At 41.1% G+C, this 15,929-nt stretch overlaps 2 protein-coding genes across 2 annotated transcripts; one reads left to right on the top strand and one right to left on the bottom strand.

The window, feature by feature from the left end:
* The first annotated feature begins 1,717 nt into the window (after window positions 1–1,717).
* On the top strand, window positions 1,718–5,490 carry LOC148226829 (uncharacterized). The gene is made up of 2 exons (XM_088202800.1): window positions 1,718–1,888; window positions 1,952–5,490. The coding sequence occupies exons 1-2, from the start codon at window positions 1,774–1,776 to the stop codon at window positions 2,446–2,448; spliced, it is 612 nt and encodes a 203-aa protein (XP_088058926.1). The 5' UTR covers window positions 1,718–1,773; the 3' UTR covers window positions 2,449–5,490.
* LOC148226828 (uncharacterized) lies at window positions 4,707–7,678 on the bottom strand. The gene is made up of 7 exons (XM_088202799.1): window positions 7,192–7,678; window positions 6,621–6,813; window positions 6,406–6,558; window positions 6,159–6,335; window positions 5,953–6,099; window positions 5,702–5,879; window positions 4,707–5,596 (listed from the first exon to the last, which is right to left on the bottom strand). Exons 1-7 carry the CDS (start codon window positions 7,230–7,232, stop codon window positions 5,505–5,507), a joined length of 981 nt encoding a protein of 326 aa, XP_088058925.1. The 5' UTR covers window positions 7,233–7,678; the 3' UTR covers window positions 4,707–5,504.
* Window positions 7,679–15,929: the final 8,251 nt, after the last annotated feature.

Below are 15,929 nucleotides of genomic sequence, written 5' to 3'. Positions count from 1 at the left end.
AAATACTAAAAATAGTTTTAGAACTTGCATAAGTACAAAATACAGTCACTTTTGATATCACGTTATGTTTTAAAAATATTATTAATCGAATTTATCTAGCCTAACTTGATCTAAAGAAAATTAATTATAGTTTTAACTCGAAAATCAAAACCGAGCCTCTTGTCAGGGGAAAATAAGCACAGTACATCACATTACGCGTATTGCTCAATAGTTTGTTTGCACTAACCGGTATTACTAAGGACTTTATATATGAGTATCAACGTGTATTGAAACCAAATTTTGGTCCAAATATTGGAGGGCGCAAAAAATAATTACCATTTCTCAAAAGTAAAAAATCCCCGTCAAAAGCAATAAAATCGTGCCGGCACATTGAAGTGAGAACGATCATTATCAAACGTTCCCACTGCAATGGCGCCGACACGATTGTATTGCTTTTGACGTGAATTTTTGACTTCTGAGAAATGATAATTTTTTTGCGTCCTTTTATTGTCCAAAATTCGGTTTGAATACGCTTTGAACAATACTTTCATATCATAGTCCGCAGTAATATTGGTAAGATAGCTATCATATTTTTAAAACATAGTGTAAAGTGCAGACAAACTATAGCATTACTTAGTATAAAATTGAATAGTAGACGTTTGTCTATACTTATTTTTTCACTTATTATCCCGTGAGAGTTGAGTTGGCTTAGTTTGTATTTTGAAATTGCTCTATTACACTATTATGTTCTATCTTAATGTGTGTTCCATGAATCTAAATCGGTTTAAATATATCTAAATAGTCCGAAGTAGCAATGTCTAGCGAATACGCAGGATGCTGTAGAGCCCTATATACATGTTTATATATTTATTTAGATTTCCCTATAGTCAAAACTTAGCGGCACTCTTTTAACACTGGCGTGACGGATTCTCTCGACTGGCAACCTTCGGCGCGTTCGTGCGTGGTTGCGGGCCCGCGCACTCATTCACTCGTATAAACATGGGACTTTTTAAAAACGTCAATAAAAAACTACTGCGGCTCAATCTGTGTTTAACTGCCACCCGTCACCATCCCATCGCCAAAATGCTTTAAACCATCTCAAAGATTTTATCACGTGGCATTTTTGCCTTGCGAAGACGTACATTATCGTGCAGAGGAATCACTCGCTTTCGATTGACTAAACTCGATCGTTTATTTATTAATTTCTCGTTTAATCTTTTCAATTGTTGATAATAAACTTCTACAAAATAACTTTACAAAGTGTCGTTCTTAGTTTAGGAGTTAGAAGATATATTTACTTGATTATTAGAAAGCCATGTTTTTTTCGTGTCATATTATCGTATACTATCATCTTCTCGTTCCCTGTTATGATTTGAGACAAAAACGGAGCGCGTTTTTGGCTCGACGATAGCAGAATGCATGTGTCCAACCGCTTGTCTTTTAAATCCCTATTGCCCGATTCGAATCGTCGAAACCAAAACTGACATCTGTTTACTGTCGGACCTGCCCCATAAACTTCTGTAATGAGTTTACTGGCCATGGTAGCATTCAAGCTCCGATCCAAGTAAAGCAGCATACAATGCCCAACATTTTAGTTTTTGAAAGTGCGATTTAATTTTACACTTAACAATAAAATAAAATTAATTGAAGTCAAGGAACAGTATAGAAAAAATATTTGTCCAATATATAAATATGAGAGGTTTTATTTGTAAAACGTCATCGGTGTTCGGACATGGCCGACTTTTCGGCTACGAGAACGACGGAAAGAAACGTCAATCGTTCGCCGAGTAGGTTATGTCTACGTCGGCGCAAGCGGTCCGCCGGGCCAGAAGGCAGCGGATCTTGCAAGATCCCGCCGCCAGATTGTCCAAAATAACAGGCAGACCCGTTTCCGCCGAGTCTATTCCTAGTATGGCGCACTTTTTTATAATGACGAGTTCCTTTCTTATAACGTTTAATATTTTCGTTACAGTCGCTCCCAAAGAAGACTCTGTCTTCGATTCCGATCTCCAAAGATTGTGCGACTTGTCGCAGACGCCGATCGACGATGACTACGCTCCTGTTCGGGAAGAAGACAGACTGCTCGGCGGCGGTGGCGTCGGCGGCGTCGAAGTTCGACCCGACGCAGAAGACGACTCTCTCTTTACCAAATTGCTATCCACGAGAATACACATATTTTTCTATGCCATATTAGTGAACGTCGTTTTCATCAGCAACGACGTCATGGACAATTACATATTTTTACCCCTACTGCTATGGGAATTTGTAGAATTTTTCTACTTTCAAGCCCAAGAGCGGAAGACGTCGCCGACGATTTTGAGACTCGCCGTCGGCTTGGCTCCCGAAGTGTTAGAAAGTGTAGTGGCGATCATGAAAAGAACCAAAACTGTATTGCAAGACGCGTGTCTTTATATATTTGCCATTATAATGATGCAATTGTTGATAAATACCATCGGAGCTAGTCGATAATGTGTTACGAAAGTCGCTATCGGAACTTATTTTTCTCGTCATCGGTGCATTCTTATTTTACACTTATGTACATAAATGAACCTTCACTCCGACGCGGGAACGTGTTGTAACTGACACTTTCAGATATTATATTTATATTTTTTTCAACTCATAAAACATTCCCTGTTAATTGTAAAAAACGTTGGCGCTCCATACAATTCTATGATAAATTGATGGCAGCTCCACGGTGGCGAAAATCGGAAACGCCGATAATTATTTAAAAAATATTTAATTTCATTATATCTACAAATGTCTTTAAGCAAACATCAACAGATGTCGTTAGTTACACATTTTAATGTAATATTCCACTTGAGCAATTTTCAACCCTAAGTGTAGCTTCACACGTGGCGGATGGATTCGCCCGGCACCGTATAGTGGGGATGGTGTATGGGCTAGTACGACTACAACTGTCTGGCGCCAGGTACTGGGCTGAGTGTGGTGGGGGTAAATCTCAAACATGAACCGGGCCGTTGACAGTGATTGTGGTATTTTGTAGTACAATTATTAAATATATCCCTCGTGCTTAGGCAATAGCAGAAGAAATATACCTCGAAATTTTAATTATATTAATAGAATCTCTTTTTATTATCTTATTAGAATACATACAAAAATAAAATCCTAACGCAAAATGCGTGGAAGGACTTATGTGGATCTGTTAATCCTAAACGACTGGCATCAGTTGACGGGGTATAGGTCGGGCTAGGAAGAAGTCGGCCAGAGACCGGCCACGTGTGAAGAGTTTGTAAACGGTGCCGACCCAGTGCCGGGTGAATTCATCCGGCACGTGTGAAACTACACTTACATATATGAAACAACTGTGATATAAGGTTCAAAAGTTCAAGATCGTCATTTGTCCCTCTTGAATTTGACCTAAAAATGCATGTCATTTAATTAAATACTATGAATCTAAATCAAATGTAATTATTAAAAAAAGCTGAAAAGCTGAATCCCTGATTCTAAACCAGAAATTCTCAGGTTATTCTTCAGAAAAAATCTAAAAAAACATTCAAATCTATACTGAAAATATTTTTTTAAATATTTTTTCTGGCAGATATATATTCTTACCAGTGAAAGTATAATTTATCAGGCAAGTGCTAGTAAAATTATATGATTGCATCTTTTCCATACGTATATTTACATACTTATCATTATTTATTTACATGTGATGTCTTAATGGGACATTAAATGTGCATATTTCAGCGAAAATATACATATTACTACTAGATAAAATGAAATTTTTTTGATAGGCGCTAGTAAAATTATATGCTGCTTTAAAATGCATGAAACTCAATTTGACAGTTGCAGAATGTCCATTTGCTGTCCAACTCAAACCTAATCTAATGATAGTTTTAGAACTTTCACTATGTCAAGTCCAAAATACAATCTAAGACAACTCAACTCTCGGGAGAAAATAAGCGGAAGAAGTATAAACAAATGTCACATCTTCCATATTGCTCTCTAGTTCGTCGGCACTTCAATATTACAATATGTTTTAAAAATATGGTAGCTAACCTTGTCGATATTACTATTGGTCAAAATTCGGTTTAGATGTGCTTCATTCGATTTTCACTTGTAAGTTGTAATATTATTATAAAAAGTCTTAATGTGGACGCTAGATAACTATTAAAAATCATATTGTTTTATCAAGATGTGTAAATAATTAAGTTTGCTTTTATAAAAGAAAGTTATAGATTTTCAAACAAATAAAAAATGATAATTTAATCCGATGTGAATAGAAAGCGTTGAAAATATTTCGCGTAATATAACTCGATCTGCTATATTACAAATTAATGTAGCAGATCGAGCTTTCTTTATTTTAACATAACAGTGATGCTTGTCTAGTAGCTATTGTAAATCCTTTTCCACAAAAATGTCAGTTAACACGTTCTTGCCTTCCAACGTTTGTGTAAGTAAAGATAAAAATTTATCTCGATTTTACTTATTAATTATAATATAAATTAAACGGGAAATAAATGTCACTAAATATATTAATATTTTTGGGTAATTACAATTTTTATTTTTGAATGGTAGAACGCTGAACTAATAATATTTCCAGGATGATGGCGACAACAGTATCTTAGCAGGATATTTATCAATCAACACTGGGGATGAGCGATCTGTTCCTATCGCCACGTACTGTTAATCATAAATCAGTTACTTTTTTCTAGTGCTCTCTATATAATATTAATAATGAGAGATAGTAAGAAGAATTTCTCAAATTTATTAAAAACATTTATTATATATGTACGTACATAATATAAAAATTATTGTTAGATTTACAATAAATAAGCGCATAATTGTATAGTCTAATAAATAACATACAATTCTAAGTGGATAATTGCCCATCTAAATATTTTTATCAGGTGGCAATTTTCAAAATACTCGATTAATAAGACATGATTGAGAAATAAATTAATAGAGCGATAACGAGTTTTTACTGGCTTGTAATCGCTTTATATGTTATTTTTATACTAACTATTGCTAATATCAAATTTATACGGCTCGTATAAATATTTATTATAATAATCGATCGTTGATTAATTGGCGAGAAAAAAATGCCGCTAGCGACTCTATACCCTTCCTGATTTTTATTTATTTGTGGCAAAAACAAACATAAACTAGTCTCAAACTTATTTATACCGATCGAAACCTGCTATCATAAATTGAAATGCCCATCGATATACGCGTATAAATAAGTTATACTAATAAGGTTTCGAAACTAATAGCGGTTTCGCAATCTCGAGAGACAAATAATTAGGTTTAGAACATAATACTGATATTATTTGCCAGTAAACTAAATCGCTCATCACTCGTGTGAGATATCGATCGTTCGTCCGTACGCGTCGGGCGTAGACCAAAAGTAATATATCACTCAGCATTTCAGTATCGCAGAACGCTATGCCAAATATCATTTTTCACAAATGAATAAATTATAAATGGTTTTGGTACGATGTTTATTATGAATATATTTTTTATATTGAATAAAACTAAATGTTAACCCTATTGTTATGTTTTATTTACGTCGTCTCCAAGTTTGAAACGCTGACGATTTCGTCGAAGAGCTGCAGTAGGTCACATTGAAAGGCGCCGTACATGGCCAATTGGAGTGCTAGAAATTATTAAAAATAATTAAATAGTAGAACAAATATTAAAATAGTATATCGGAAGGCTCGATTTCTTTTAAAAAGCGGATCGTGTGTAATAATATGAATACCTTTTGTAATTGCTATAGTCTTCCACTCTTCTTTTTGTTCTTCGCTCAACAAATCCCATTTTTCTTTCATATACTCATCGAAATTAAGAATACCGTGTTCCCCCATCTTTTCGTATTCTGTTTGGCAAAATAGAATAAAAGGAGACATCCGTTCCTTCAGTCTTAAGTTAGTCAATTCCTAAAATTACAACTAAAAATAAACTTCACATTCCTATATTTTAATTAGACGTCGAAGCGAATCGTCAACTTACATGTTGCAATTTCTCCTTAGTGGCCAGTATGTGTTCTTCCGTCATCTGAATGTTCATTTTATCCCTGATCGAAAGTGATAAAATATACGTCTCTAACATTTTCGCGTATCCGATGATTTCCTTTTCGTGTCCTTTGAACTGTTCGCTCTTAATCGAAACGTATGTTTAAATTTTAACACGATCGATGATATAATTGCTCGATATACCTTGTTATTTTCCAGTTGCTGCAATAGTTTTGTCGCCAATTTTATTACAATAAAAATATTCGAGATGGGGATTTTATTCAGTAGACTCAGTAGATTTTTGAAGCTCATGTAAGCGGTTTTAAGAAGAGTCTCGGGTTTGTTGGAGTCCAACGTTTCCTCGGTCTTCTTAGACTTGATCTAAAAATACAATATAACGTGAATTTGCTTAATTTTTAGAACAGTCGTTAATTACTTAAGTTCAATATACCTTTAGTTTTAATCCCTCCCAGAGCTTTGCTGCCAAATTTTTTACCATAACTGCATTCGCTGTGGACGTTTTTCCTACTAATTTCATTTGATTCGTGAGTTTCGCCAAAGTGTCGTCCGACAGTTTTTTAGGTGCGTCCGGGCTACTGGAAGACTAGTTTCAAAATATTCAAGTTTTATTGTTAATCCGATCGACGTTATGGCGGTCTAGCATACCTTAAAGCTTAATCGCTCTCGGTCTTTGGCTGCCAATTTTGTTACGGTGTCTGCAATTGTACTTTTGTATTTCTCAACTAACGTCGACTTTGATTCATCCGAAAATATCATAATGATTTTGACATTGTTTCTCCTTATTTTCCCATGCGATCTGGAGTAGTTGAGAGACTGGCTCCATATCCACGGAGGAACTCTAATAATGTCGAACATTCAGGGAAAAAAATACAAAGTAAATTACTATAAATAGAAAACGCCACAGTACGCTCGGCTTCTCGGTGAAAAGTTTTTCATCGTTTTAATTTTTTTCAACTAATGATATATACCTTTTTGACTTTCTATTTATAAATAATTTTTAATTCATTTCGGGGAAACCAAAAGCTAATTAAATTTCATTCATTTATCCCTCATCTTAGTGTGTCTAAATTATGTACACAAATTTGAGTTAAGTCAGAGCGACAAACACTTTAAAAGTTTAAATAAAAATAGTTAAGAAAGTGTTTGTAAAATTGAATATAGTAACAGAAAAATTCGGCTTTATTGACGTTTACTATCATCCCTAATCTACACTCACCTGAGAACGTTTAGATGACGACCAGCCGACACTAGAGCCATTTTTATTTCGGGTCTAAAACGTGCACTTAAAATTAAACCGTTCAGACTTTATGTTGTTACTTTACAGGGTCAATCAACATAGATCTTCGACAGATTTAGTCGACATAAGACGCTTCGCAAGCAATCGTTAAATGCGTGTACATATAAGGAAAGGCAGGGCTACCAATATCAGTAAATATTGCAGCCTTATCGCGTTTGGAAACATTCCGATGTATTCGTACAATTTGTTTACCCTATTTATAAATACAAATTAATTTATAAGATACTTTTATAACAATATTTTTTCCTAAAAAATATATTAAATAAAAAACTGCTAGTTCAATCATATAAGCGATTGTCAAATAAAATTAATGCTATTTATAAATACATAATCCGATTTACAAAACTGGAATTATGTACTAAGACACCACTCCCGCTCACTTTTTATGGCGTACGCCGAGGTCTCCGCCTCTCCTAGCTAAATTTCTCAATACTTAATTGCTCAGGGGGCGTACTGTGAGGGGCGACAATTTGCGAAGTGGCTAAAATATTATCAAAATCTGGTCACCTTAATTTAGCAGTACCTGAGACTTGCATATTGGTGAATAGACGAGAATGACGTTTTCGCCGATCAGCACTCCTCTCGCGTTCAACGTAATTATTATAATAATACATCTCTATAATATAATTAATGTAAAGTCTTCCAATAAATATATATAATATAATTAATGTAAAGTCGCATTGCCACACGTTAAAATACATATGTTTGTCTGCTGTTACAACAACTCCTCGCAAACGGCGAATAGTAGCGACGTGACATTTTCACATGTCATTCTGGCTGCCATTTCTATGTCGACCGTGCTATTTTCAATTTTTAAGTTAATAGGTTGAAAGTTGCGCTAAACAGCAACGTGCTGACGACCAATTACGTGCTACTACAATACGTAAATACTGAAGACTTGTAGTGGGGGCCTATTTATCTATTTATTCATTATGGCCAAAACTTGGCGACACTCTTGTAACACTGACTCGACGGGCTCGGAAGGCAGCATATTATTTTAACGGACCTCGACGGGAAGACAGCGGCTGGTGGTGCCTCTTTTACCGTTCACATGTAAACTATATATTCATAAAATACTACTGCAGTGGCACCACCCATCCGCACAAAGATCAAAAGTATTGTATATTATTGAAAGTATATAAAGTTTACATATTTGTTATTGAAATATATGAGAGTGAACGGAGGAAGAGGCAATACCGGCCGTTGTCTTCCCGTCGAGGTCCCCAAAAAAAAATGTTGGCCAGTCAGTGATCGTTTCATTTAATGCTATGCATTTTTCTGGCCAAATTCAAGTGAGGGGGGCAAATGCTCCCACCAGCCCCCCCCCCCCCCTAAAAGACGTCCCTGTCGAACCAGACCAGCTTCTCATAGTTAAATATGAAGCGGTCGTGGGGTTACGCTTCTGTTTTGTAGTTATCGGCAGTCCGGTTGACGATCTGTGATAGGACGTTTGTACAGCGAACTGTACAAAGTGGCCCTTATGAAATCGTTCGGTACGTTCTTGACACGTCCTGACTGGGATCCTTCGACAGTCGTCGATATTAAACCTCGAGCGCGTGTCCTGGAGATGGTTGCTCGAACAGGAGGCGAGGTGTAGAATCCGTGTAGTCCAGTGAGTGTTGCAGTGTCAGAAGTCCGGAGTAGAATGCGTTTAGTGAGCCATTTGGTACCTCCTTATAATCCCGGTCGGGTGTGCAACAGTATCCCCACTCCGCGCGTTGCTTGCGGTGGCGGGGGTGCGGTGTGGTTGTACAACGCCGCATAGTTCGGGCGCACGGCTCAGCGGGACTTCATCACACATCATCATTACAATTACAATCCATTATAATTCATTATTGAGTGGACGTCCCGCGCCCGCTTGCTCCCGGAACAGACCAATGATGACGCCAGCCACCAAAACGCTGCCACAGATGTCGACCTTGGAGGATTTTCAACAAATTGTAGAACGCCTCCAGTCAACAATTCTGTCGCAGCAGAAGAAAATAGACCAACTGACCGCCACCATCACTACGCTTCAGCAACTGCCCAAACACGGCAGCCATAGAAAACGTAAAAAACTAATTACTACTTCGAACCGTTTTTCAGATCTCGAGGAAGAGGGATCCACCTCGTCCGGAATGGAGGAGGAATCCCAGTCGAAGACCGCCGCCCCTGCTATCGAAAAAACCTGCCAACCTGCCCAACGAAAGACCTCTGCCGCCCCGCCGACCCCACAAAAAACACAAACCGCCCGTCCAAGCCGCAGTCAGCCACAGCAGCAACCCAGGAAAAAAAAGCGCTAAGTATCACGCCAACACGATACACACAAACAGTCACCAATACAACACAGACGATCCCGCCAATAATTATCGCCGAGCCAACCCAGACGATCCCGCCAATAATTATCGCCCTAACAGAACAGGGCTTCGCAGTCTCCGAGGTCATTCGGATGACATCCAGAGCAACGAAAAAACCACTTCCGTTGGTCTTAGTTAAAATTTCCAAGAGTGATCAGCAAAAGGCACTTTTCCAGATCACTTCGCTCCTCCACCTAAAAATTACGGTGGAAAGTTTAAACAGCTCAGCCAAAGCTACCCAATGCCACCGCTGCCAAAGTTTCGGCCACTCCGCACTAAACTGCGCGATGACATACGCCTGCGTCAAGTGCGCCGGACCACATCCGACATTCAATTGCGTCAAAGACGCCAAATCGGCCCCACAATGCATAAATTGCGGTGGCGCACACCCAGCCAGTTACAGAGGCTGCCCCAAATGGCCAGTAAACAAAGCCCACTACGAACAAAAAACCCAGTTCACCAAACCAAATTCACCACCAGCCCGTCAGGTCTCACCACAAATACAATTCAGCCAAATTGCTAAGCCCCCGCCAGCACAAACCCAATTCAATCCGAAGTTAATTGCTCAAATAACGGCAGCGGTTCTTCAAACCCTCTCCGCTAACCCCAACCTTCTGAATAAGCGTAACCAAGGCGGGAAATTCACTGACACTGACATACTGGAACGCAAACGGACTAAACCACAAAATACTTGAACTCAGACATTTTGCACAAACATACAATACGGACTTAATCCTCGTGAACGAAACTCATTTACGAAACTCCAACTCCCCGAAAATCCCCAACTACATCCTCTACAAGGATGACAGGCTCCATGGCAGGGGAGGCGGCACCGCTATCTTCATTAAAAAATCAATCGCCCATATTAGAATCCCCACCCCCGATCTCCACCATACAGAAGCAACAATAATTCAAATTCCCACTGCACATTCTGGCAACTTCAAAATAGTTTCTCTTTATAGCCCACCAAACTCGTCAATAGATCCAAACGATCTAAACAAATTATTTTGCGACAATGACCCAACGATCGTTGCCGGCGATTACAACGCAAAACACCCTCACTGGAACTGCCCAAAAACTTCCCAAAAAGGCGCTGCCCTTTTCAACTATGCCATCAACGCCAACGTCAACATAATAGGCCCGCCTGAACCCACCTGCTACAGTAAAGTAGCCCGCCGTCCTTCTACTATAGACCTCTTAGTCCACAGTAACTTCCCGTGGTCAATAGACCTCCATTCAATAAACGAATTGTCTTCCGACCACAACCCTGTCTTGGTCGAACTCTCGAACCCATTCGAGAACTTCACATCTTCACAAGCTAGCTCCCCCACAGAATCCAAGTACATCAACTGGCTCAAATTTAAATATTATCTGGAAAATAACACAGTCATTCCACACTTCTTGAGAAATAACACCCAAATAGACTCAGCCATAGAATCCCTAACCGAGAGCTACACAGCAGCCCTAGATTTCGCCTCGACTCCAATAACAAACCCGGTAACACGCCCTCAGCTGGATCCGGAAACGCTCTCAGCCATCAGAACCAAAAACCATCACCGCAGACGCTGGAAACGCTACGGCGACCCAGCCGACAAAATCAATATGTCAAAATACCAGGCCATCGCCAGAGTTCCATGACAAAACGTGGGAATCGAAACTAAATTCACTATCAACCCAAAATAATTCACTATGGAAACTCGCAAAAACTCTCAAAAAACCGTTCCACTATACTCCGCCATTACATTCGTCCAACAACGGACTAGTCTTCGCATCAGCGGAGAAAACGGAATGCTTCGCTGACTCCCTAGAAGAACAATTCACCCCAAACACTCCAGATGGTGAAACCCATTCGTTCATAGAAACGGCCAATTCCACCGTTAGAGCAATTATATCTTCCACCCCAATAGACAAAATAAAACTAACTTCCCCGGACGAAATCAGAAATTTCATTCACTCTCTCCACCCGCGAAAAGCCCCCGGTCTCGATAACGTCCCAAATAAGGCACTAACTTACTCACCGAAAAAAACTATGGTAACCATTATTAACATTTTCAATGCTGCTCTGCGAAATAGATACTATCCCCCTGCCTGGAAGTCTGCAATAGTTGTAGTAATCCCAAAACCAAACAAAGACCCAATATTTCCTCAAAACTATAGACCAATTATCCTCCTCACAGCAGTCAATAAACTGTTTGAAAAAGTCATCCACAAAAGACTCACAAATCTGACTAACGAGCTGAACATCCTCCCGGATGAACAGCACGGTTTTAGAAACAAACACAACACGTTACATCAACTACTACGCGTCACCGACACAATATCCAACAAATTCGCTCATAAAGAATCAACAGTAGCCGTTTTCTTCGACATTGCCCAAGCTTTCGACAGAGTCTGGCACGAAGGCCTATTATTTAAATTACATACATTAAACTTCCCAACGTGCATAATCCAACTAATCGCTTCTTTTCTAAAATCCCGCACATTTCACGTACGCTTTGAGGGCTGTCTCTCATCATCCAGAAATATCAAAGCCGGAGTACCCCAGGGCTCCATCATTTCACCACTACTGTTCAATATTTTTACATCAGACATACCTAAACCAGCTAACCATCATTCCATACTAGCACTCTATGCGGACGACACTGCGCTCCTAAGCTCGTCCAAATCCATACCGTTAGCTCTTTCGCGCATTCAAATAGAAATTGACATACTAGAAAAATGGTACGCCAAGTGGCGTATTAAAATCAACCCAGTAAAAAGCCAAGGGTTAATTTTCACTAAGAAAAATCCGCCCCCCACACCCCAGCTAAAATTCAAAAACACCCCAATCCCTTGGACTACACATGTAAAATACTTGGGCCTAACTCTAGACAAAAAACTAACCTGGAAAACACACATCAAGAACGTAGTACTTAAAGCACGAGCCGCCCACTCAGCACTTTACCCCCTCATTGGTAGAAGAAGCTCCCTAAGTCTTAAAAATAAACTTCTTCTCTATAAAGCGATCATCAGACCCACTATAACATACGCCTCCCCCATATGGGGAACGGCCTCCCTCGCCAACTTAAAAACAATACAAGTATGTCAAAACAAAATTCTTCGCAACTGCGTCAACGCACCGTGGTTCATGCGCAACAACCAAATACATGACGACACTGACACCCCCTACATATTCGATCACATACATAAACTTGCTCAACAGTTTTACGACAACATCCCAAAAATTGACAACGACTCAATCAGATACTTAACAGAATACGACCCAAATACCATCCCTCACAAGCACAAACGCCCTATGTTCATCCTTAACCGACAAATACCAGCCATGCTGCCCCAACTTACCTCCAAACCAAACCCCATACAACAATAGCCTCATAAAATCTCAAGCCACTAATTTTCAGACAAGACAAAGGTGTAAAAAGATCATGAGATCTTGGGACACCAGAAACGACATGACCAATGACAATGAGCGGGACTTCACTTTCACTCATGCTGCGTCACGGACGGTCGTCTCGGGGTCCGCATCCCCACTCCGCGCGTAGCTCGCGGTGGGGGGGATGCGGTGTTATTGTACGACGCCGCTTAGTTCGGGCGCGCGGCTCAGCGGGACAATCGACTCCAAAGTCGATCATGACACCCACTCCGACAAAACTCGACAGTCTCAAGGACTTCCAGACGCTCATAAACCGCCTGGAAAAAACAATTGAAAGACAGGATCGCAAAATCAAAGAACTTTCCACCCAACTTGCCGCCGCCATCAAAGCAAGAGGACCAAGAAAACGGAAAAAACCAAAAAAGACCGACCTGACGCAAGAAGGAGAATCCTCAACTTCATCCGAAGAAATGGATCTTGAGGAATCACAACCGCCCGCCGAAACGCCACAACCGCCCGCCGAAACGCCAAGACCGCCCGCCGAAACACCAAGACCGCCCGCCGAAACGCCAAGACCGCCCGCCGAAACGCCAAGACCGACCGCCGTAACGCCAAGACAGCCCGCCTCAACATCGACGCCGCATGCCGCAACTCCTGTGACAGCAGCAACGCCACCCAAACAGCTAAGTCAATCACAGATTACACGCTATCCACCCACAAATCACACCACCCGGTCTCCAATCCCACCAATCATAATCTCATCCCCCACGCCCTACAAAAAAGTAGTGGAAACTATGAAAAAATCTATCACCCACTTCACGACTAAACAAACCAACAACGGCATTAATATCGCCGTCTCCACACCAGACGATTACAGAAAGGCGACCACGGCTCTTAAACTAGCCAAAATCCCCTTCTACACATATTCTCTCCCAGAGGACAAACCCCTAAAAGTTGTCCTCCGAGGAATCCCCACCTCTCTTTCCCCTGAGGAAATAAAAGAAGCCCTCACCGAACAGGGCTTCGCAATCGCTGAGGTCATCCGCATGTCCTCAAGAACGACAAAAATACAATACCCAATGGTACTAGTTAAGTTAACAAAATCTGACCAGCAAAAAGCTCTATTTCAACTGGATTCCCTCCTCCACCTGAAAATAACGGTGGAGAGCTTAAACCAGCCGACCAAAGCCGCTCAATGCCACCGTTGCCAACGGTTCGGCCACGCCGCACTGAATTGCGCAATGGAATACGCATGCGTCAAGTGCGCAGGCGACCACCCCACCTTCAACTGCACAAAGGACGCAAAGTCAGCGCCAAAGTGCATCAAATGCGGCGGAGCTCATCCGGCCAGCTACAAAGGCTGCCCGAAATGGCCGGCGCCCAAAAATCCCCCCAAATACGCCACTCCACCGCCAACCCCACTGCCAACCCCACCTCCACCGACTCGTCCAGTCACCCTACAGACGAAATATAGCCAGGTTTTAAAACCAAGTCCCCCCCCAACTTTCTCTCCCGAGCTAATAGCTCAGATCACCGCAATGGTCATTCAGACCCTGGCGACAAACCCCTCTTTCAATGGCAGTAAATAAAGCCAGCTCTCTCACCCTGGTATATTGGAACGCCAACGGCCTCACCCACCGAATTCTCGAACTCAGACAATTTATAAAAACGTACAATACTGACATACTACTAATTAACGAAACACATCTCCGCCAATCCAACGCACCTAACATCCCAAATTACATCCTATATAAAAATGACAGAATCCACAGCAGGGGCGGTGGAACCGCAATATTTATCAAAAAATCTATCACCCACAACAGAATCCCCACCCCCGACCTACTACAATCAGAAGCCACAATTTTACAAATACCCACCACTGACTCGGGCACCTTCAAACTAATAGCATATTATAGTCCACCCAACTCACCCATCGACTACGACGATCTAAATAAACTTTTTTGCGACAACACTCCCACAATCGTAGCCGGCGACTTCAACGCCAAGCATCCCTTCTGGAATTGCCCACGCGCCTCCCGCAAAGGTAACGACCTCTTCAACTACGCCTTCAACTCTAACGTTTGCGTAATCGGCCCTCCCGAACCCACTTGCTATAGCGCAATCGGACGTCGCCCATCCACTATAGACCTTCTAGCCCACAGCAACTTTCCATGGTCGATCGAACTCCACGCCATAAGCGACCTCTCTTCTGACCACAACTCGGTTCTGGTCAATCTCTCAAACCCTTTTGACACCACCCGGCCCCATACAGCTGAATCCCCCGGGATTTCAAAATTCACACACTGGCTAAAATTCAAATTTCACTTAGAAACAAACACAATAATCCCACACTTCTTAGCCACTAACGAACAAATAGACTCAGCAGTACAATCTCTTACAAACAACTACACAGCAGCATTAAACTTCGCGGCCACTCCAACTACCAATACAAGTACCCGCCCCCGCCTAGACCCTGAGACCAGACTGTTGATCTCCACCAAAAACCACTTTCGCAGACGCTGGCAACGCTACGGTGACCCAGCGGACAAAATAGAAATGAACAAACACCAAGCGATAGTCAGAAAAGCGCTTCGAGATTTCCACAACAAGCAATGGGACCAAAAAATCAATTCTCTGGCCACCCAAGATAATTCCCTATGGAAATTAGCTAAATCACTCAAAAAACCCTCCCCGTACACCCCACCACTGCATACCTCCAACAGGGGACTGGTATACACGTCCACGGAAAAAACAGAAGCCTTCGCAGACTCTCTTCAAGAGCAATTCACGCCCAACCCTGCCCGCAGAGGACACAACACATTCACAGACTCGGTAAACTCCACCGTGTGCTCAATTAACTCAAAAACTCCGTCGGACAAAATTAAATTAACAACTCCGGCTGAAATATACTGTTTCATCCAGAACCTCCGGCCCCACAAAGCCCCCGG

The sequence above is a fragment of the Plectrocnemia conspersa genome, unplaced genomic scaffold, assembly GCF_051122295.1.
Source record: "Plectrocnemia conspersa isolate PC_06_02 unplaced genomic scaffold, ASM5112229v1 ptg000013l, whole genome shotgun sequence".
Lineage (NCBI taxonomy): Eukaryota > Metazoa > Arthropoda > Insecta > Trichoptera > Polycentropodidae > Plectrocnemia > Plectrocnemia conspersa.
The sequence above is the reverse complement of the archived record's forward strand: the minus strand, read 5'-3'. Positions and strand labels throughout refer to the sequence as shown.

Excerpts from the sequence above, each read along its gene's own strand:
- LOC148226829 (XM_088202800.1), top strand. The coding sequence starts at position 1,774 with ATGTCTACGTCGGCGCAAGCGGTCCGCCGGGCCAGAAGGCAGCGGATC. Across the intron at positions 1,889-1,951 it reads TTCCGCCGAGTCTATTCCTA|TCGCTCCCAAAGAAGACTCT; the intron begins GTATGGCGCACT and ends TTTTCGTTACAG.
- LOC148226828 (XM_088202799.1), bottom strand. The coding sequence starts at position 7,232 with ATGGCTCTAGTGTCGGCTGGTCGTCATCTAAACGTTCTCAG. Across the intron at positions 6,336-6,405 it reads GGGAGGGATTAAAACTAAAG|ATCAAGTCTAAGAAGACCGA; the intron begins GTATATTGAACT and ends TTGTATTTTTAG. Across the intron at positions 5,880-5,952 it reads CTAAGGAGAAATTGCAACAT|GAATTGACTAACTTAAGACT; the intron begins GTAAGTTGACGA and ends TTGTAATTTTAG.